The 22,644-nt window shown below is 40.1% G+C and overlaps 1 protein-coding gene across 10 annotated transcripts in view; it reads left to right on the top strand.

Annotated features, from left to right (window-relative positions):
- The window catches only part of KDM4C (lysine demethylase 4C), a 419,337-nt gene that overhangs the window by 377,472 nt on the left and 19,221 nt on the right, over positions 1-22,644 (top strand). For 7 of the 10 annotated variants that reach the window (XM_048223474.2, XM_048223476.2, XM_048223471.2 and 4 more), the window contains 2 exons: positions 774-824; positions 3,149-3,319. In XM_048223474.2, coding sequence (XP_048079431.2) covers positions 774-824; positions 3,149-3,319 — 222 coding nt within the window. The remainder of the gene's footprint in view (positions 1-773; positions 825-3,148; positions 3,320-22,644) is intronic. The other 3 variants (XM_048223479.2, XM_048223473.2, XM_048223477.2) reach the window with 1 other exon arrangement.

Genomic DNA, 22,644 nt, shown 5'->3' on the forward strand with positions numbered 1-22,644 from the left:
ACCATAAATCTTCTTTATTCCCTCCCCCTACCCACATACATGCCTACCCACATACATGCCTACCTACCCCAAGAAAGAGGAACATCTTCCTACAACTCCCCTTTGTTTTTCTTTTCCCTTTTCTGGACCATGAATGATTAGAATTAGTCCTCTCCCATTTTAAAAATGTGTCTGTACCCATCCTCACAGTTTGTTCATTCATTTTTAAAAATTATTTATTCTTTCATTCATTTATTCATTTTTCATCTAGCAGCAAGTGTTTACATGCTGTGGTGGGTACTGTGAGAACAAAGACATGTAGGCCTGGCACCGATGCATGGATTTTGCCCTGTTGTAGAAGGACTAGTCAATGAAAGGGTCATTTGGGCAGGACTTTAAGGAAGTTGCAAACAAAGGCTTTGGGAGCGTTGGGGGTAGGGGAGGAGGCCTCCTCTTTGTGCCTTCTCTCCTGAGGACCAAAGCTTTGTGCCCACGTTTGACAAGAGTTAGAATCAGAAGTGGATGAAGTAAACAGCAAGACAGTGGTAGTTTGGGGCTGGATTCAGCTTTGTCATGCGAAATCAGGGTGCTGCAGTCATACCTGCCGATTACTGCGGGACAGAGGAGAGTGGCTAATATCAACCTGGGGCTAGGGTCCTAGGTAAGTTCTCCACTTACAAAAATGAAACCAGTTAACAGTTGCTAAGAACCAGTTGCCCATGAGTCTACATAGTTGATGTACTTTATCCTGTTTTTATAGCAAACCTTTAATGTAAGTATTATCCCTTCTACAGATGAACAAACTGAGGCTGATAAAGGTTCAAGATCACAAGATCACACAGCTAGTAAGTAGCAGAGCTTAGAATTCCAATCCAAACCATTGTTTCCTAACAGGGTTAATTCCAATTTTAATAAAATATGCTCAAGGGAACTAATACCATAGTAAAATACAGCGCCTGCAATCCTGACTATGAGTGTTTTTAAGTCAGTTTAACAGAGGGCCAACATCTGCAGAAAGTGCTGCCATTGTCATTCAGGGCCACTGTGTTTGGTCACATAGTTTGTAAATTATGCTTCCTACAGTGAGCTGTAACCTGTACAGTCTTAAGGAGCAGTCATAGGAGCAATTTTGGAATTACATCACTGCAGACTGTGCTTTTACTTACATTCATTATTACATTTGAGTTGTTCTCTTACTTTGAAAGGTTAGATATATTTAAAGGGGTTGGGTGGAGATATGAAACAGGAAACTAGGTAATTATTTCAGCACATATGACATACTGTGGCCTAGCTATTAATGATTTCTACTTCACGGGTGCCTGCATGGCTTAGTTGAAAGAGTACACCACTCTTGATCTTTGGGTCATGAGTTCAAGGCCCATGTTGGGTGTAGAGATTACAACAAACAAACAAACAAAAACAACTGAAAAACAAAACAAATGATTTCTACTTAAGCATAGTGCACTTAAATCACTACAGTCTTCTTACTATTGTCTTTTATCAAGATGTTTATACACCTAACTACACCTAAAGGCAAAGAAAAATTCCCCAACCAACCCAGCAATCACTGGGGAATGATATCAAGGAAGAAAATACCCTTTTGTTTTGTTAGGCATGTGAGAAACTAGATGGCAGAGCTCACAAATACAACTAGGAGACTGTAGGAACTTGCTTGTTGGGAGGGAGTCGCCCCTCCATCCAAATCATGAGCATGTGTTCTTAGTTCCTTACTCCAGGCTCTCATCTCCTACCTGGACCGTTATAATAAGCTCCCCACTCACCTTCTCCACCTATAGCCATATAAACCTGGATCATTTTTCTTCTACACTTAAACCTCTCAGCGCCTTCCTTTGGCCCACAGGATAATGTCCTGACTCCTTAGGATGGCAAGGAACTGCCCTCCTCCCTTCCCCACCCCCCCCATAGCCTGACCTGTGGGCTCCAGGCCACTTCTGCAAGCTTCTACCTTGTCTTCTCCCCTCCCACAAAAGAGCAGAATGTGGGGAGAGTAGGCGACTCCTGCTTAACAGGTGCCAAGTGCCAGCTAGTAAATGAGGAGGGAGGGCCAGAGCAGCAGAATTCGGCATATCGGCACCATCGCCACCATCATAAAGATTGGATCAGGCACGACGCGTCAATGGCTGCTACACCTAAGCAGATATGTATAGGAACAGGATGTTTGCCTGGTATTAGAGTTCCTCCCACAGGTGCTTATTAGTTGTAAGGGGAAAAAGTGGTGATTATAATATGGAGATATTGGACTACAGTTTGTTTAGGATCAAAATTAACATCACCATTGAGAGGCAGACAGACATCATGTGCCTCCAGATGTGATACTCTGAGAAGAATAGGACATTATCTGTGTGGTGGTCTGGCCAGGAATCTAATCGTGAGGAAACATCAGCCGAATGCTCTGTTAAAAAAGGAGGGAGAGGGGGAATTGTATTCTTCAGAAGCATCACTCGTGATCACACAAGACGAAGAGTGGCTGTGGAAATGTTCCAGATTAGAAGGGACGAAAGAGAGGCGGCAACAAAGTGCGGCACCTGACTCGGCTGGACGTTGCACTTGAGAGTAGGGACGAGGCGGGGAGAGTTGGGGAAACCATGAAGATCATTATTGGCTCAGTCGACAAAATTAGAACATATATCATTGATTACAGTATCGTATCTATGTTAGGTTTACCAAAGTGAGTAGCTGTGCTGTGGTTATATAAAGGGAAATCCCTGTTTTTAGAAAATGCACAACTGACATATTTAGGAGTAAAAGCCCATGATGTATGTAGCTTATTCTTAAATGGTTCTGGGTGGACTGTTTATATATATATGTGTGTGTATATATATGCACAAAATTTTTATATGTAAATATATATATAAAATAGAGACAGAATATGCAAAAAAGAAAAATGGTAAAACGTTAAAAATATTGATAGATAACAATAGATGAATCTAGGTAAAGGGTCAAGAGTATATATGTATCTTTGTACTACTCATATACTTGTAACCTTTAGGTTTGAAATTTTCCTCCAATTAAAAGTTTGAAAATTAAAAATATATGTCATGACCATGTAAATTTTTTTTCCTAAATAAATACGTATTTTATTTTCTGTCCCTACCTTTTGTCTTTCTCCTGTTTCTTTTCTCTCCTTTTTCCGTGCCTCTTCTTTTAGAAGTCCAAGGCTGGCGAGAAGGGTATCTCTGTGGGGCAGACAGTCATCACAAAGCATCGGAACACCCGCTATTACAGCTGCAGGGTGATTGCTGTGACATCGCAGACCTTCTATGAGGTCGTGTTTGACGATGGCTCCTTCAGCAGAGACACATTCCCTGAGGATATAGTGGTGAGTAAATTCCTGGGGTGCCCGCTTCCCAGTTTATTTTTGTATAACAAAACCAGCCGAACTTTTCAGCAGTCTTGCTTTTGGCTTTTGGAGTAACTCATTTCACTTAATATTTGATTCAGGTGTGCTTTTTGGCACTGCAAAGAAGTATTTTTTCTAGGAGGTTCTTAGTGTTCTTCATACTAAATAGTGGTCATGTGAACTTGGACTCATCTTCCCAAATTCCTTTAATTAAATGAGAAGTGTATGTGGCCAGGAAACATAAAATGCAAATTCACCTGTTTTTTTCTGTTACAGAGCATGAGCATATTTGAATTCCTTTATTACCTCTTTTTTCTTACGCTTAACTGGAAAATATGGCTTTTACTAATCTGACCCGACAGTGACATCTGTGATCCAACAGAAACATCTGTGCATGTTTCTTATGGGAATAACAAAGGTCACATAGGAAAAAGGCTGTGACTTTTACTGATCTTCTTAACTTGTCTGGTCTATATAGGAGGAGTAGGTGTGTGCATATGTGTGTCTGTCTGTCTACTCCTTCCTCTGTCCCTTCAGTTAACACCTTGGGACTTACTCAGAGGAACAAGTGAATGCATCTCACGGGCTTACTTTTTAATAGGATGTTTCACAAAAAGAACACTTTCCTCAAAAGATATTTTGAAACCAAGATCAAAACACATACCTGAAACCAGGGTTAGTCCAGTGGTCATCTTTTTATCCCTTTTGTAAGGGAGATGTCATTTCGGGGAAGCCAGGCCTCAAAAATGTAGCTGTAGCCTCTGCTTTATCCTGAGTCTGTTGATGCTTTGCTCTTGTTTATACTTGGAAGGACATTTCTTAATGATTCTTTAATAATTATGTGTTATGTGCAATTGATAATTAAATGTAACCGTAGGAGATTGCTCATAAATATTTCTAGAATTTTGTTCTCCTGGGGCAAAAGTAACATCAGTCAGCTTTGTTATGCTTACTTCTCTTTGCCATTAAGAGGGACAAGGATGGGGGCGCCTGGGTGGCACAGCGGTTAAGCGTCTGCCTTCGGCTCAGGGCGTGATCCCGGCGTTATGGGATCGAGCCCCACATCAGGCTGCTGTGCTATGGGCCTGCTTCTTCCTCTCCCACTCCCCCTGCTTGTGTTCCCTCTCTCGCTGGCTGTCTCTATCTCTGTCAAATAAATAAATAAAATCTTTAAAAAAAAAAAAAAAGAGGGACAAGGATGTAAACAAAGTGACCTTATTTGAAAGATTTTAAAGCAAATGAATTTAGACAAATAAAAAATCCTAGGACTTGATTATATAGCAAAAGGGTGAATTGTGTTTCATTGCAGAATTCTACCTGGAGCTTCATGTTACTGCATTGCCATTGCCATTCATAGTCAGCAGCCTAGATGACGCGCTCTCCTTGTTAGAATTAGTGTCTGAAGCACTCATTCCGCAGTTACTGAGTGCCTGCTGTGTGCCACCACTAGGTGCTGGGGAAGATAATGAGAACGTGGGATTCCTGCTCGGTCTAGAGGGAGGCAGGCTGGTAAGGCTGGTAAATGGGTGCTTTCTATACCATGTGAGAAATGCAATAAATGAACCAAAATCAGCTTACCACCTGTTGGGTCCAGAAGACTGGACTCCACAAGATCAGTCAGGGCTGACACGGACGCGTACCACGGGCCAGTACTGCATCAAGACCCTGTTGTGCTTGAACTGATTTCATCCTCACAACCCCACAGGCTAGTCACTACTATTTTTACATTTTGGCTGAGGAAACTGAGGCATCAAGAGGTAAATAACTTACCCAAGGTCACACATAGCTAATCAGTGTCAGAAAGAGTATTCAAACCCAGAGTCCGGCTCTAGAGCCTCTGTTCTTAACCCCTCAGGAGAAAGGAGGAGAAGGGAGGTGCAAAGGGCAGGAAAGGCACAGAAGGATGCAAGAAACCAAGGCTTGGCTTTCCGCCCTGCCCAGGTACATGGTCACTTCAGGATTAGCCTTCTTTTGTGCAGACTATGACCACTGAGCTGGCAGAGTCGAGGAGTCTTTACTGGGTGTTGTGGGGTGGGATGGGACCCTTCTGAGCAAACAGTTAGGTCTTTATCCACTTTAGTGTTTTAATGAATCCTAAATTTCCTTTCACTTCACAAGTCTCCATATACCCAGCCAGTTTTAAGCTTTCTCAAAATGTCTTTAGCTTGTATATTGGAAAAGAATGTGATCCTGGAAGTTTTTTGAAATTCTAAAATCTCTCCTTTGACACCTTCTGTTTCCTCTCTCTGTGAAGCCCATACAAAGATGATTTTAAGTATGTGTGGGCGTTGTGATGAGAACACAGGCCCTAAAATTCATAGGATCGTTCAGGAACACCTTGGCTTTTAACTCAATAAGAAGGAAGAAGCAAAATCCTTTACAGCTTGATTGGCTGTTATTTGGCACATTTGGTGAGGATTTGAGGTTCAGCAGCAGACTGTGTGTGGTCACAGCTGTAGCCTTGGAGGGAGGGGCAGCACACGCATGTGCCTGAATTTGTGTGAATGGTAATTTCTGCAGGGAAAAAAATTATACTAATCTGTGAGCAGGTCTTCTCTCTTTGATCTGATCTTTTCTCCCCTAATACTCTATCCCCTCCAATTGCTTGCATTTTGGGGTCCTTATTCCAGGCCTCTTAAAGAAGTAGAAATATTTCAGTCATGTTTTATTTTCAAATATCACATACTTTCTAATAGTATCACCATCTGATGGCTGCTGCGGCCTGTTCATCTTTGTTATCTTGGTGAGGAATGAGATATCCCCAGCTTTACTACTTTGGTGGCTCTATAGGGAAGAGTTTTTTCCATTACAATGTTATATTAATCAGGGTTCTTCAGAGAAACAAAATCAGTAGGGTTTCTGTGTTTGTATTTAATATAATAAATATGTTAAAAGCATGTATATATACATCTTATAAGTCTATATATATTAAGATTGTGTGTGTATATATGTGATATATATGACATTTAAAAAAATTTTTTATTTAAATTCAATTTAGTTAACATATAGTGTAGTATTATTAGTTTCAAGGGTAGAATTTAGTGATTCATCAGTTGCATATAACACCCATTGCTCATTACATCAAGTGCCCTCCTTAATGCCCACCACCCAGTTACCCATCCCCCACCCACCTCCCCTCCAACAACCCTGTTTGTTCCCTATGATTAAGAGTCTCTTATGGTTTGCCTCCCTCTCTGTTTTTATCTTATTTTATTTTTCCATCCCTTCCCCTGTGTTCATCTGTTTTGTTCTTAAATTCTACATATGGGTGATATGTGACATTTTTAATAAAGAATTGGCTTATGTGATTATGGAGGCTGGGAGGTCCCAAGGTCTGCAGTTGGCGAGCTTTAGACCCAGGAGGGCCGACAAGTTAGTTTCAAGTCCAAGTCCAAAGGCCTAGGAGAGCTGATGGTGTAGTTTTCCTCTGGGAGCCTGCAGGCTTGAGATCCATGAAGAGCGGATGTTTCATTTCAAGTGTGAAGGCAGGAAAAGCCAAGTTCCAGGTCCAAGCCAGTCAGACAGGAGGAATTCCCCTTATTTGGGGGAGAGGGTCCGTCTTTTGTTCTATTCAGCCCAAACTAGGGAAGATAGTCTGCTTTACTCAGTCTATCAATTCAAATATTAAAACGATCCCAAAACACCAAGACTCACCCAGAATAATGTTTGACCAAAGACTCTTTTCTTTACCTTGTCACAGAGAAGCTCTGATTCTATGGCAGAGTGTAGTTTCCTTTTCCGTAAAACAGCCACATTGTTTTGGTTGGTTTATAGCGCTCTGTGGATCCTTGTCCTGGTCATCATCTAGATTTCCAAGTGGCCAAGTTGTGGATTTTATAAGGCAGACTTTTAAAATTTAAAGGTTTATCAAGGATTGGTTGGGTTCTGTGCTTCTCACTGAAATTGATGAGAGCTGCATGATTAAATGCCTTTGTAGTGTAGTATGTCAACCAGACCAGTTTGCAATGGGGAACTTGATGTTATGTTTTCAGATATAATGGAGTGTATAATTAAGTATGTTATAAATCTATTCACATATAAATTATACTTATTCCTGTATATGATATAATGTAAATATACTCACGGCACCATTTTTCAGGCCATTAGTTGCTGCAATCATCCCACTTCCCCTTTTGATATCCATCTACACCAGAACTGTCCTCTGGGAGATGGGGGATCCTGCCTAGCGCCCTAATGGGGAGTTTCATCAGGAGATAAGAAAAAATGTAATCAAGTTTGTTGCTTTCTGCCACCATCTTGCAGATGGTGGCAGAAGAATTAATTATTTGGTGGAAATAATAAATACATTCCACATTCTTCAGAAATTTTGTTTTCATTAGCTGATATATCTGTGGCGTCTGACATTAGGGTAGAAAATGATTTTTTCTTCTGTTTTTCTGTAACTCTAATCCACACAATATGCTTATCAGGTGTGAATGCTTCTGGGAAGGCTCTTTCATCAAATGCAGTATGACATCAGTATTACTGGCTAGTGAAGAACTAGCTTCTCTAAGCTGTGGGCATTTGCTACCTAGAACAGCTGTAAGGGTACAGCACAATTGTAGTTTTTTAACTTTGAAAATCAAATTGAGAAAATCAAGTTTAATCATCCCAAGCTATATATTTATGTCTGACATAAATATAGTCCCTTATGCAACCTGAGGCTTTAGTAAAAAAAAAGTTGCAGTCCCTTAATTGTAGAATCATTGATTATCATTTTATAAACACAACAGAAGAGAAACCTCTAATGCAGGCTGGCCTATCCATGTTTGAAAATAAATGTACTAGGCACCAAAATGCCTATGTTAGAATTATGTAACTAGAGAGTATTTGGAACAGTAGGGAGAAACATTCTTTGGACTACCAGGAAATTTCTTACCATACCTAGGTATTTTATTTCTTTGATAGCTAGAAAAATGTCCAAAATTTTTTCTCTCAACAATACACCTGCAGGATGTGTGTATCAGCCCAGTTAAACTCAGTATGCAATCTGTAGCTGTCAAGGGAAGTAATAAAAGATGTATTGCTACATGCCTCCATCTGTCAGTCTGTGAAATTGCGACACACTTCCTGATGAATTTTTTTGTCTCCTCCTATTTTGATGGGAATGAAAGTTGCCCATCTGAGAGAATACAATGAGCACAGTGATTCCAGGGCCTCCTTTTAGCTGCTGCTAAAACCTGGGATCTTCGAGCATGCCCATGTTGACACTAGAGTGATGGCTGCCTCCTTTCATCTGAACTTAGAGCTCATTTCAAGGGAGGAGGATGGCGTAGTGAGATCTGGATAGCTCTAGGATGAGCACTTAACATTCACCACTGGGTGTGAGAAGAGAAACAGGACCATTTAGAAATCTGACAGCAAGAGTCCATCACTGAAATTTCCATGAGGACTTGCTACATTTTTCAGCCTCTGTCAAAATGTGAAATAAGCACAAGAACTATACTCTTCAGGATTCTAGGGATGGATTGTCATGGCCTTTAGTTTTAGTTTTTGTGGGAGGTACTATGCAAACTGAGGTGCTTAGAGCTTTTTTTTTCCCTCAGTAATAGGCTTCGACTTTCAAACCTCAGTTTTTCCCCCCACTAAAAAGGGAATAATAAATGCTACCTTCTAGGATTATTGAAAGGACTGAGTGAGCTAAATACCTGACACAGAATTGGTACAAAGTCAAATTTTTTAGGATATTAACTTCAGTCTGTAGAACTTTTTTTCCCGTTTATCTTCCCCATCTAGTTAATGCTGCCCTTTTCTGGTCTTGATGAAATTTGGTTTGAAAGTGTATTAGTAGGAATAGAATTCTATCCTACTTGTTAGTTAAATGGGTGCCCGTACATGTGATATTTCACTGAGTCAGCTTACTGTTTCATAAAGCAGTCCTAGCACCTTCAGACTTCATAATAAGGAACCTAATTCTCTACATTTATGCTTATTTTTCTGGGTGTTTAAAGTATTATTTCAGTGGCTTTCTATAATAAACCCTGTTCCAAAGTAAGTTCATGCTCATTTCACTGATGTGATACTTGCCAGGTCACAGAATAAGCTTTGAAAAAGATTTGTTCAAGCTTCCCAAGCTAGGTGGTGACACAGTTAAGTCCAGAATGCAGGTTGGCCCTCTGCATTCCATTGTTTATTGCCTCCATGCTTGTGGGTACCTTTCTAGGAAGTCTGCTCTCTGTGACTTAGCGGAGCTATGGTAGAGCACCTAGTACCTCCTTTGATGGACATAGTATGAGAGCTGCTCAGTAGTCAGCATTCTACAATGCCCCACTTTGCAAAAGTAAGTGTAGGGGTGACTCTGAATGTTCCAGAGGCAAAGAAAATATTTGAGGAAGTTTGATAAACTTCTTAGTTGTTCCCAGATACATCCTATGCTATGGGATCCTGGGAAGCATTTTCAAATTCTTATTGTCTCCTAGATCTTGAGGTTCTCTGGATTTTCAAGTCAGGTGGAAATCTCGCCCCATCCCAGACCATCTAGGTTATGTTTGCTCCAGGTTGATGCCCCTTACTTCCCTCTTCCCTTGACAGTCCTGGTTCTTCTAGAATTGATGGAAATTTGCCAGAGAAAGCTCTGAGAACTTTTGTTGGTTTAGGATTCCTGCAGGTATGGCCCACATGGCATTTAACTGCTCAGGAGTGGTGCCCTTGGTTCTCTTTCTGGACTGTGGAGCTGAGAGTCTGTGAGGTGAAATCTTTGCCAAATTCCCATTAACTTGTCCTCCTTTGGGAAGCCTTTTATACGTGTCAAAGAATATTTGTTATTACTTAGATTTTAATCTATTTGATTTAAAGTTTACTTTTCAAAGTCTTCAAATTCAACTGACAAGTTTATTTATAAATTCAATAATTTTTACATAAAAAATAAGTGCAAACTCATTTGTTCCCTTGTATTATTTATATAATGCATAAATTTGACAGGTCAAATCCTAACCATTTTAAATTTAAGTAATCAAATTTCCTTGGACATCTTAACATGATTATAGATTCAATATATATGATTCTTACAAATGTTGTAATTTTTGTAAGCACTTAATTAATGTCCATAACTAATTAATCAGGCATTAGCTTAGTAGTTCATATTCTCCTGAGTATTTTAAATATCTTCAAAACACAACACATAAAGCAGTTCAATATTTACAAACCATACTATTGCACCTTTATAAATACGATTCGTAATGGAGAAATTGAGCACAATTTAATTGATAAGTAAGTGAATAGAATCTACCCAACTGAGGGGGAATATTAGTATATTGGCTAGCAGTTTATTTAGAAAAAATAATCAAAGAACTTCAACGCCATTCAGTGTAATAGAGTATGGTTTTACCTTTGAAGACTAAACCCACAGTTGCTGGGCAGGGGCTCCTAACTGAGGTCAGCTTTCATCTGTTGATCACCTCTCTAAACGGTGTGCCCTTCGCTGAGGCCGTTAACTACTCATTAGTTTCATGAACAGTCTCACATTAGTGGGGGTAGGTACTTACTTACCAGGCCTTGGGATTTTATTCACTTGTGTGTAATTCTTGTGTGGCTTTTTGCTTGAAGCCTGGGCATATGAATGGACTGTTGAAGCCTTGTTTGAGTTGGACTCCCTTTCTCTTTTATAAATTGTATCTCACTGACTACAATTCTGCAGCCATCATATTGACAGTTTCCATTTAGCACTGGTGATTCTCTGAAGAAAAAACTGTGTCATCACCCTGATATCTTATGTAGGAGATTAACTAGTTACCCTGAAGGCACAATGTCAGTTACATTTTTCTTCAAATATATTCTTTCCTCACTTGACAGTGTTCTCTTATTTCTCTTTGGTAATTATCTCAAGGTGATTGGTTTGGGAACTTATTCCCAGGAGACAGGTTCCTGGTATTTCCTAACCATCCTTTTCTTTCCAAGGGGGCTCAAGGTATATAACATCTCATCTTCAGTGTAACAAAATTAAAATAACTACCTTGAGTTTGAGGGCAATGTTATTATTTTCCAGGACTTCACCATCTCTTCCCAGTGCAGAGCTTAAGCCCGAGAGTGGCATTTACCACGAACCAAATCTACCCTGTGTTTGGGAATATCCAATTATATCATTTATTCTTTTTGACCTACTTGTTCAGCACTGTGGTAGACACCATGGGGGATTCAAAGATGTATAAACATAGGTGTAGGAGTGATCCTGGGTATTCTGGAGGTAAAATAAAATACCCAGTGGGTCTGAAATACTGAGAATAAAAGTTGTTCCCAGAGACATTCTATGCTATGGGATTCTGGGAAGCTCCTCAATTTTCGAGTCAAGTGGCCCTGCAGACATTACAGTGGCAGAGACCAAGTTGATGAAGAGACACCTCTTATCATTCAGGCCACTTCAGCTTTGGGAATTCACGCCGCATCCCACCCTAGCCCGTGTGTGTTAATTTGTTCATCACTGATGCCTGTTACATCCCCCCACCCCCAACCAGGAGCTGATCTGAAAGATTTTATAAGAAAAATACCCACTGAAGGTTGTTGTTAAGTTCAGAGACGGAAGCAATCATGATGGGCCACAGTGTTGAGGAAGTTACACAGGGGAGGAGAGAGATGAGCTGGGTTACTGACTTGTAAGAGGTCTTTGTGTATTTTAGACACAAGTTGTTTGTTAGTTATTTTATATTTTTTTTCTCCTAGTCTGAATAATATTTCATTGTATGAATATAATTTATTTTGTTTATCCATTTGCTGGTTGATGGACATTGGATTATTTCTAGTTTGGAGCTATTATAAATAATGCTGCTATGAACATTTGCTTTCAAGTCTTTGTGTAGATGTGTGTTTTCATTTCTGTGTGATAAATATTTAGGAGTAAGATTATTGAGTTATATGGTAAGTGTATATTCAGCTTTATAAGAACCTGCCAAACTCTTTTCCAAAGTGGCTGCACCGTTTTGTATTCCCTCCAGCAATATGTGAATTTACAGTCTCTCTACATCCTCACCAAAGCCTGGTATTGTCAGTCTTTTGGATAATAACTATTCTAGCAGATCTGTCGTGGGATCTCAGTGTGATTTTAGTTTGTATTTCCTTGATGACTAATGATTTTAAGCATCTTTTTAAGTGCTTATTAGGCATTCAGACATCATCTTTGTTGAAAGGCCTATTCAAGAATTTTACTTACTTTTTTATTGCATTGTAAGGCTTTTTAAAAATATTCTGTATGTAAATCTTTTGTCAGATATGATTTACAAATATTTTCTTCCAGGTTGTGTCTCATCTTTACTTTCTTAATAGTGTCGGCAGAGCAAAAGCTTTAAATTTTGATAAAACCCAATTTAACATCAGTTTGTTCTTTATGCTTTTGGTGTCATGTCTTAAGAAACCTTTGGCTAACTTAAGGTCACAGAGATTTTTCTCTTAGGTTCTCGTCTAGAAATTTTATAATTTTAGGTTTTACATTTAGAACTATGATCCATTTTCAGTTACTTTTGTGTGTTAATTCTAAGTCGTACCTTAGACAATTAGTATGTTATTTTAAAATCCATAGTCAATGTTAAGAATTATTTTTAAATTTGAATCAACTTTTATATTGTAACTTTCATGTCCTTTCCAGGTAAAGAATATTCAATCCTTAGAGCAGGGCTGTGTTCCAGCAGTAGTCCCTAGAAAAACCCAAGCTTCTAGTGTTTGGGCTTCCATATATGACTTCTTTGAAGAAGGAAGTCTCTAGCCCTGAAAAAAATTTGAAACCACTGGTTCAGATGACATGAATTTTATGTACTGTAAAAAGAGGGCTAATGCCCATGGCGTTAATGCAGCTGCTGTTACCTGTGTCTACCAGAGAGCAGGACATTTGGGAAATGTCTCTAGTGGTCTTAATAGGCTCCCCCATGAATATTCAGCTCCAAACTGTGAATATCAGTGACATCATTTCTAAATCTTAGAGTAGGGCTGAATTGACTTCCATTTATTAGAAAATATAAGCATAATGAAAATTCTTCATTTTTTTTAATAAGTATGTGGCCAGTTGTCATTGTTGCTTCACATCATAGTATCAGAATGTCACCATTCATTATTGACCCTCTATTCCTCTTTAAATAAGAATAGCGCACTTGCTGTTTATGATGTGGGGTTTCAAACTTTAAAATCTTTCCTTGCTCAAACTTCATTTTGATCTCAAACCTTGATACTGACCTTGAATGTGGTATGATCATGCATGTTTTATAAATGCCTTAAATTTTCTGGAACTGACCCTTCCTGTAGCACACTTGTAAGCACAATGTTCTGCAATTTCTGAAATACATAGCTAACACTGAGAGCTTCCTGAGGCAAATAGTCAACAGGGAGATTCCTATTTACAAGCCCCTTTACATTATCTTTCACCTTTAGCCAACCCCAAGTGCTAACACATTGGGATATAGCACATAAATTGGTGTCACATCCCAGAAGATATTGAGCTCATAAATCACTAGAGTTTATGTTCCTATTTGGCTGTGGGGTTTAAATTATTTTGGTAACAGAATAAACTTAGATTATTGTTTGATAATAAGTCAGTACTTATCCATAAGTCAATACTATCTATTTATTGATGAATTGACACTGCCCTCATTTTATTATTTCCTTTTGATACCTTAGTTGAAAGAGGTTAGCCGATTTTCATGGGTGAGAGAGAACAAGTAATAAATCTTGACTTCTGTTTTACTAAGCAAATGATATTTTGAGGTTAGAGTATATGGGTAAAGGGAGAGGAAGAATGACGTAAGGAGAGAGAATAGAGTGTGTTTTTCCTTCAGTTTCTGATCTTTCCCTCAGAGAATGTTCTCCACTGAGAAGTGAGTGGAAAACTTGGAAGCTATGACCTGCTATAATATTTGTTGATTGCATGTGTTTCTGCAGATCAGCTGCCTTGCACCATCTGATTTCTTGGCTTCTATAAGATGGAGGATATTATATTTGCAAGTCTTCTGTGGTTTAGATGTTTTATCCGGTACTATTAAACATAAAGAATGTTTCGTTCCTTCTAAATGATATAATAGCATAATGTGTTGAGTAATGTTTTATACATGGTTTTTCAGATGCAAGCAGGGTTTTACAGTAATTAATGCTGATGTGATTGGTGCCTGAAAAAGATGCCTTCTGCAGATCGATGGCTAACAACTCAGTTAAAGGGGAGGAGGGTTGTAATTACGTATATCTCCAGTAGGTTAGTTATAAGATATACTTACAGGCTACTGTTTTTAAAACATGCTTAAATTTACCTTTTAAGCCTTTAATTAGGAATAATCTGACCTGGGGCGCGTGGGTGGCTCAGTTGTTACGCATCTGCCTTTGGCTCAGGTCATGATCCCAGGGTCCTGTGATCGAGCCCCGCTTCTCCCTCTCCTTCTGCCTGCTGCTCCCCCCCTACTTGTGCTTGCTCTTTCTCTGTCAAATAAATAAATAAAATCTTAAAAAAAAAAAAGAAGAAGGAGAAGGAGAAGAAGAAGAAGAATCTGACCTAATGATTCCTTTGTTTGTGATATCCTCTTTTTGGTGGAGAGTAAAAGGTAAGATTTAATCTTCTAAAGCAGTTTACTTGATTTATACCATAAAGGTAGCGACTAGTACAAAACAAGTCAGGCTGTGGTGGTTGCATTCTCGTCGGCCACGATCTGCAGCCCTGTTGAAATGGGGATTGTAAGAGAGCAGTTTAGAGAATGTAAACGTGAGCACCATTGATAGTGAGATTCTGTAATGACATAAGACATATCCTGTGGAGATGTCTCATCATCAACAAGCCTTATACAAGGCTGCTAATAGTAAGCTTTCTAACTTGGCTTCCTCTTCTTACTAGGTGCTTTTATTCCCTTCCTGGGCAAGGAATTTTTAAATAATTTTTGTATGAAATTTAATATTTAATTTTAAAATTGATTTCACTACTAGTAACCCCCCCCTTTTCTTTATACTGAAACTCTATCCCATGTCATTAGTTATGTTTCTATGGAATTTTATTTTGTGTTACACTTTGCTTTTGTCTCTGTATGAACTTGAAAGGGCAAATATCTAACCAGTGCTTACAAGTGTGTTCCTTCCAGGGGAAGTCTAATGAGGATTGGGGAAACAGTTGTGTTGGTGCTCAAGTCCTTCTTCCTGTCCAGGCATGAGGGGCTTATACGGATGTGGAAGGCTGATGCTTCCCCAGGAAGCCCTTCTTCCTGTAGAGGAGGACCTCCTGCAGGGCCAGGCCTTTGGCTGCATCTGGATACCTGCACATGGTACTTTATGGATTCCCTAGTCAAGGGATATCTTACCCTTCAGTAAGTCGTAGCCTTACCATAAAAATGTGTTTATAGTCGGTTCCTATTACATGCCAGGCATTGTGCTGGGCCCAGGAAACATGATGATGGTGAGAAATAAAATTGAAATGGTTTTTGCTCTTACCAAATTTACCATTTAGAAGGAAAGAGTAACATACAACAGTCACACTAATAAAAATGTACTTAAAATTGAGATGATCCATGGGGTGATAGGAATATAATCCTATAAGAACATGTAACCAAAAATGCCTTATGTAGATGAGCGATCATTAAGTAGACAAAGGACAGAGGTGGAGTATCCCAAATAAAGCATGCACAAGGGCTGTCGCAGAAAGGAGGATGGCCTGCTCAGGTTGCTGAAAGAGGTAAATGATGAGCCCAGAGGAGGAGGAAAGGGCCAGACTCAGTTAGGTTTTGAAAAGTGTGTTATAGGGTTAGGTCTTTATCCTAAGAGCAGGGAGGAGCCATTGGTGCTCTTAAGCAGAATTCAGTGTGAAGAAAGTTGTTATGAAGTATTTTCTTTGGCTTGAGTGGAGTGAATTGGAGAGTGGGCCATAGCAGATGCTGGGAGGCCAGTTAGGAGAGCATTTCAGTGGCTCAGGGGAGAAATGATGTAGCTTGGACTAAGTTAGGAGCAGTGGAAGAATCAGAAAAGGACTCAGTAGTGACCTGATACTGGGGCTGAGGAAGAAAAAGGAGTCAAAGGTGATCCCCAGGGTTCTGGCTAGCTTAGCCAAATGGAAGGTCACACCTGTCAGTGAAGGAAAGTGAGAAGAAGCCCAAGTTTTAGGGCCAAGATTATGAGTTCAAACTTGGTCACATAAGAGTTTCTTTCCTCCTTCTTGCTTTTCCCATCTCAAGCAGTTACTGCATTTAGGACCATCCCAAGACCCCTGGTTTGCAAAGCCTAGGTTTGGAGGTTTTTTGGTTTTGTTTGCTTCAGAGTTGAAGGGAGGCTGAGTGAAAAAGCCCCATACCACAGTGTGAGAACAGACATCCCATATTTTAGAAATGGGATGGTTAGGCACTTCCATTTCATCTCTGAATGAACATATTTAAACACACACACACACGCAATTACCTCTCTCTCACCCATTTGATAGTGGGTGAATGTTTGCCCAAGTGGGTGAATAACAGTGAATGTTTGCCCAAGTAATTCTTCAACATGACAATATGGCCACCAATATTGATGAGTCCTGTTTACCCTTTATGGGGCTTCCATCTTGACCTACAAACATTTAAATTGCACATATATGGACTTTGGCCTCACTGTACAGTTCATCCTAACTTCCCTTAATCCATAGCTCTCTTTAGCACTCATTTACCTGATTTTGCTTCCTCCAACCTGTGTTTTCTGTGCATGTAGCCTGGGTGCTCTGCCCCCACTCTGGAACTTTTAGGTCCTTTTGCCTTCCGTGGCTGTGCCTCTTTCCCCAGGGCTCCCGCATTATGAACTAGTGTAAGGATGATGCGTCTGCTGTGTGCCCTGGGAAGAGCTGTCATTTTTCTGAAGGAGATGGACTGCACGGCCTTCCAGAATCTTGAACATCCCTTTTTGGAGATTCACTTACCTTGTTTTAAAGGGGAAGGATCCGTGATTACATGAGTGGACAAAATGTGTTTGGTTGGCAGTAAAAAGAATTAGCAGCTAATATTTAACCATCACTTATGCACAGTATTTTGTATAATGTACCCATGGCTGGCTAAAGTTCAAGAAATACAGAAGGATATGAAAAGAAAAGCGCGAATCCCTGCAGCACCCCACATCTGGGTACAGCCCCATTGCTGCTCAGTGTATCCTCCCAGGATTTTTAAATGCATATACAAGCTTTATGAGTGTGTATCTGCATGCAGATTTTTGTTTGTCTGAGTGCACTAGGCATAATATTGACTTGCTAAAGCCAGGAAAAGAACAAAGAGGTTCCCATCTCAAAGGTTTGTTAACTATCAGAAAGAGGGCACAACAGAATCCTCAGTGTAATGCTGAGCCAAGCATTCCCGGCTTCAGTGGGATCAGTAAAGCTAAATTCACTGCCCTTCTCTAATGTATTTGTAAGTCTTTGGATTAAAAGCTCTTGTTTGGATAAATCTGACAATAGTGTGTTATCTACATATCATTTTCATTCTTGTCTGGGAATGTAAAAACAGCAAAATTCTCCCTAATTTCACATTAAGATTATTTTGATTTGACAGTCTTTCTGACGACACAAGAATCATTTGGGGAGTTTCTGAAATTTCTGACTTCCCTTTAAGGGTAATAGTGTTGAGTAAATAGATTGATTCATTATCCTCTGCTCAACCATTTTATTTATCTGTCTGCCATTTGTGACAGACTAGTCTCTGCAGAAATAGGTTGGTAGTAATTACACACGTCCTGTTCTTTGTAAGACAGTCTGTTATGAACATGATTGTTTAAGTTTATGTGTTTGCATTAAATCTGAAAAGAAGGACATGTGAAACTAACAGAAGAAGCGGCTTACGTGTGAAGTATTTATAGACTGGGGTTGCTCACATTGTATTGCTATGCTCAGGCATATTTGCAACTTTGAGGAAATGCTGGATTACTTCATTTGTACATACATATGCTTCAGGAATTTCTGCTTCTGAATTTAATATAATACGGGGTGACATTTTTTTTTGACAAATCCTGTTCTCACAAATCCTTTTGTTTGCCTTCAACCCTTCCTGTCTCTCCTGTTTAAACCTGTATGTGAATCCTCTCCAGATGTTACTCATTTGCTCAAAATCTCACACTGCTGGGCTATAAAATGCAAAATTGAATTAAATGATAGCCGTCTCTTGGTGAGTGGCGACTCCATGCAAGTCATTTCACTGTTCCGTCCTTCTCTTTAAAATGGGGACATTGTCCTGCGGGGATCTCTTAGGCCTCTTCTGACTCTGGCAGGGGAGAAAGCAATGGGTTATCCTGACTCATTTTTGACTGTAAGTATCAGAATGTGCTCCTAGCCTAGACATCCACTCTTTTGCACACGCATTCCCCATTCCTGATTCCCGGCCCCGATGACCACCTGGGTGGTGGTCAGTGTGAAGGAGTACATGCTGGGCCAGCTTGGGTGAGGCCGAGAGCTGGAAAGTGACTGTTGATTTGTGTACACTGCAATGTGGTATGACATTTGTAAATTGCAACATCATTTGGAGACTAGAGGACCAAGCTATTCTTAGGTTGCAGCCCAGGAGTAATTAATCCTTGACATGTTTTTACACACCATGATGTCTTTTTGCCATTGTACATTTTACCATAGAAGCTTTGTAAAAGCCTTTTCCACGGCAGTAGGCTTTCCACACACCTGTCTCTTTCATCATTTCTAGGCTTTTTCCTTCACCCACTGGCGAGTTACCCAGTTGGTTACGTTAAAACAGACCTTCTGGTGTGCCCCTCAGAGAACAAGGTTGTGCTGTATGAATAGGTTTCCTTGGGGTGTTGATCCAGAAAGATGCTCACTTTCTTTGGCCATGGAAGAAGCCAATGTTATAAAGAGCTGAGGGAACATAGCCACCTAGTGACCGAAATTAGATTAAGGGAGAAAATAACTGTCCATCTGTGCCTGATTCTTCTTCCCATTCTTTGCATACTCCATTCCTAATACTTTGGTGTGAGAGGACCGGCACTCGACAAGAGTTTGAGAAATTTAGGAACCAGAGTCCTAATCCACTGTAACTTCAGTGAGGCCTGGGCAGGGCACTCAATGAGAGAATCTTAGCCTAAAAGCTCTGGTAACCATTGGTGCAGTTCAGGGCTGCTACATAAATAAGATAGACTGAGGGTAAGTCCCCTCCTGCCACAGCCTTTAAACCACCCATTCCCTCCGCTAACTTTCCTCTGTGACTCCCTCAAATTCCCACCCAGTGCAGGAAGTTTCCTGTACCATAGCCATGGTGAGTGATCCTCAAGTCCATTGTTGAACACTACAATTGACAGGGAGCTCACTACCAATTCGTTGCTGTAATTATTAGGAAGCATTGGATTCTTTGCGTGGAGCCTAAATGCTGCCTCTGAACCATGCCAAGAACCAGTCTTGTTCTTGACTTCCAGAACAAAACTGAATAAGCCCATTCTCTACTCACAGCTCTTCACATGTAGGTGGAGAGCTATCAGGCTCCTCCCAAGTCTCCTCAAACCCAAAGAAAATTGTCCTTGTGTCTCACCACTTAATACATATTTGCCATGAGAAGGAAGGAATGATCTAATGAGAAAGTGGTTTTCAGAGTGTTCTTCCTCCAGGACACCCCTCAGGATGAAATTTTTTGGATAGTGTCCCACCCAAAATGTTGCTGTCAGATGTGAGAACACTGTGCCTTAAACCCAATCTGACCACGCACGACAGCTCCTTGTTCCGTTCATGTAGCCATTGGACACTTACCAGTGTGGCTAGCAGGAAGAGTAAGTGGATTATTTATGCAGCGATTAAAAATCATGTTTTCAAAGGGTATATAATATATATAAACAGAATAGATAAGTAGAAATATATAATAAACAGAAGAATCAGTATATACAGTATGATCCCAATTATATATAAAAATATAAATGTGCAAAGGAAAAATCCTCGAAGGAAATGCATTGAAATGTTACTGATTATCTCTGGAGAATGTTATCATAGGTGATTATGATTTTCAATTTTATCACCTTCTTATAGTTTCCATATGAGCATGTTTTATTTTTATACTAAAAAGTTATTTTTTAAAAAGATCTGAACCATTCTAAGAACTCCTTATATTGTGACCCATTTTCCCTGGTTTTCTTTATCTGGATCCATCCAGATTCTTGTGTCAAATTTTCATTTTAGTTCTCCCATCTCTTGAGGCATCTTGAAGCTCTCTGGAATATGATAACCACGTAGTGTGCTAATAATCATTCTGTTAAAGTACTTTGCACTGTAATTCTATGACAGAGGAGTTCTTACACTTATCTTTTTAATTTTTATTTCTTATTTTAATGTCTGTATTTTCCACTAAGGAGTTACATGAAGTAGAAAGCCACATCTGTTTTTCTTACTACTTAATCCCAGTGTTCCTAGAATACAAGAAATGCTTGAAAATTAGGTGTTGAGTGAATGCCCCACTTGTCCACTTATTGGCCGTGTTACCTGGTGCACATAATTGTGCTGCTTTACCTAGATGGGAGATGACACCTGCTTACTGACTCTACTGGGTTGTTTTAGATTTCAGCTGGGATAATCTTGTCTGATCATCTTTTGTAGTAGGTTCTTGGCTTCTCAGTGCATCCTGTCGTCACAATTTTAAGTCTCAAGGATCATCTGCTCCCAAAGTTTTCTGTCCCCTTGCTGTCATCCTCCAGATGTTCCTTGTTGATATGAATTAAATCCAGTCACAGTTCACTTCAGACTCACCAGCTGCCAGTCACTGTGCTGTGCTTCTCTGTTCTCTTCTCCTTTTAAATATATTTTAGCTCTAATTCTCTCAACAATCCTTTAAGGTAGTATTATTATATGCATGTGATTGATGAGGAAACCAGTGCGTCCAGAGTAGCGTGGGTCCAGGCCCTTCTTTGACCCCAGACCGTGGAAGCTGCGCTCTGTGCTGCGTCAGTGCAGCGGTTCCTGCGGAGCAGAATGAGAATCCACAGAGGCCAGCGCTGGCCAGGCGCTGCTCTTGTGACTGCAGAGCCGCTATTATGGCATGTGAGCACAGGAAAGTCTTCTCGCCCCATAGTGCTTACCTCTGTCTTTCCTTTCCTCATCTTTTTTCAGCTTTTGGAACTGCTATTTATTTTTAGAAACCATGACTGAGAAATTCACCTCAAGACTGTCTTTCTGTTTTGCGACATAAATTTTTATTGACGTAATAAAATATTTTGTTCCCCTCATGCATGTTAGCCTTTGCCAACAACTATAAAAGGGGGAGTAGATCTGTCCTGTAGATGGCAATGTTTTCTCCTTATTTGAGTTTGAAGAGTTACAGTCCTGGGGTGCTTATGCCTTAGTGTCTCCAGGAAAAGCAGGAGGAAGATGCAGCCAGTCCAGAGACAGTCCTTATAAGTGGTGTTGGCTGTCTCTCCAAGGCGACAAGAACTTGATGTGTAGCAGCCGTGCAAGCCTGGGCAAGGGAGTAGACGCCAATTACCTTAACCCTAAAGTAGAGATAATGCTAAATACCAGGATTATTGTTGAAATTATTGAAATATAATGTGTAAAGCAGTTAGTATGGTGTCCAGTACATAGTAAACACTCAAGTAGTGATGTGGCTGTGTTTCTAGTTGTTATTGTTGGTGGTGGTGGCCAGTAATTTTCGGTTAACCCATTGGTTATAGGTGCCTAAGCATAAGATTCCCAGTAACGCTTACAAATGATGTATCCTCCAAAACTTTATAAAAGGAGAGGTTATTGAAAGAAGATCTAAGAAGTACTAAAAAGCTTTAACATACAAATTCCCTTTTCCAAGTACTTTGTATATCTGGGGCTTTTAGAACATGAACGTGAAAGATTTCCTGTTTTGGTTCCCGGTGTGATGGGGCTTTGGCCCTGCAAACATTGGTGACATCATTCCAGAACAATCTCGAGAGGTAGAGAAAGGGGTCAGGGCTACAGCTCTGTCCTCCTGACGGGGCCACACCACTCAACATATTCAGTGGGATCGCTTGACCAACTATGGGTGCCCCAGTAAAATCAAGTTGCTAGTGCCAAAGCCTCCAACCGTGATCCCCACAAAGTGCTGCTGGAGCTACCAGCTTGCTTCTCCCTCCGACATCTGTCTTTAAGGACTACATAGCTGCTCTCACCACAACTTACAGAGTGTTCGCATTTACCTAGCCAAGTGAGTGCAGGAGAGTCCTGAATCGGGCTCTTTAATTAATTCAGTTCATGTGGAGGGTGATTTAACTTTGAGGGGAAGACATGAGGAAAGTCCTTGATACACTTGATGTCATAGGAGGGTGAGTCATGGAAAGAGTCCCCACTTCCCAGCCATTTACCTATTATTATTTACAGTACCTCATATTGTAGATATTCATGGAAATATTTGAGTCCCCAACTGGATTTGAGAGAAAGGACTTCAGAAGGACTCTTTTTG

This window comes from Ursus arctos, unplaced genomic scaffold, assembly GCF_023065955.2.
Source record: "Ursus arctos isolate Adak ecotype North America unplaced genomic scaffold, UrsArc2.0 scaffold_18, whole genome shotgun sequence".
Lineage (NCBI taxonomy): Eukaryota > Metazoa > Chordata > Mammalia > Carnivora > Ursidae > Ursus > Ursus arctos.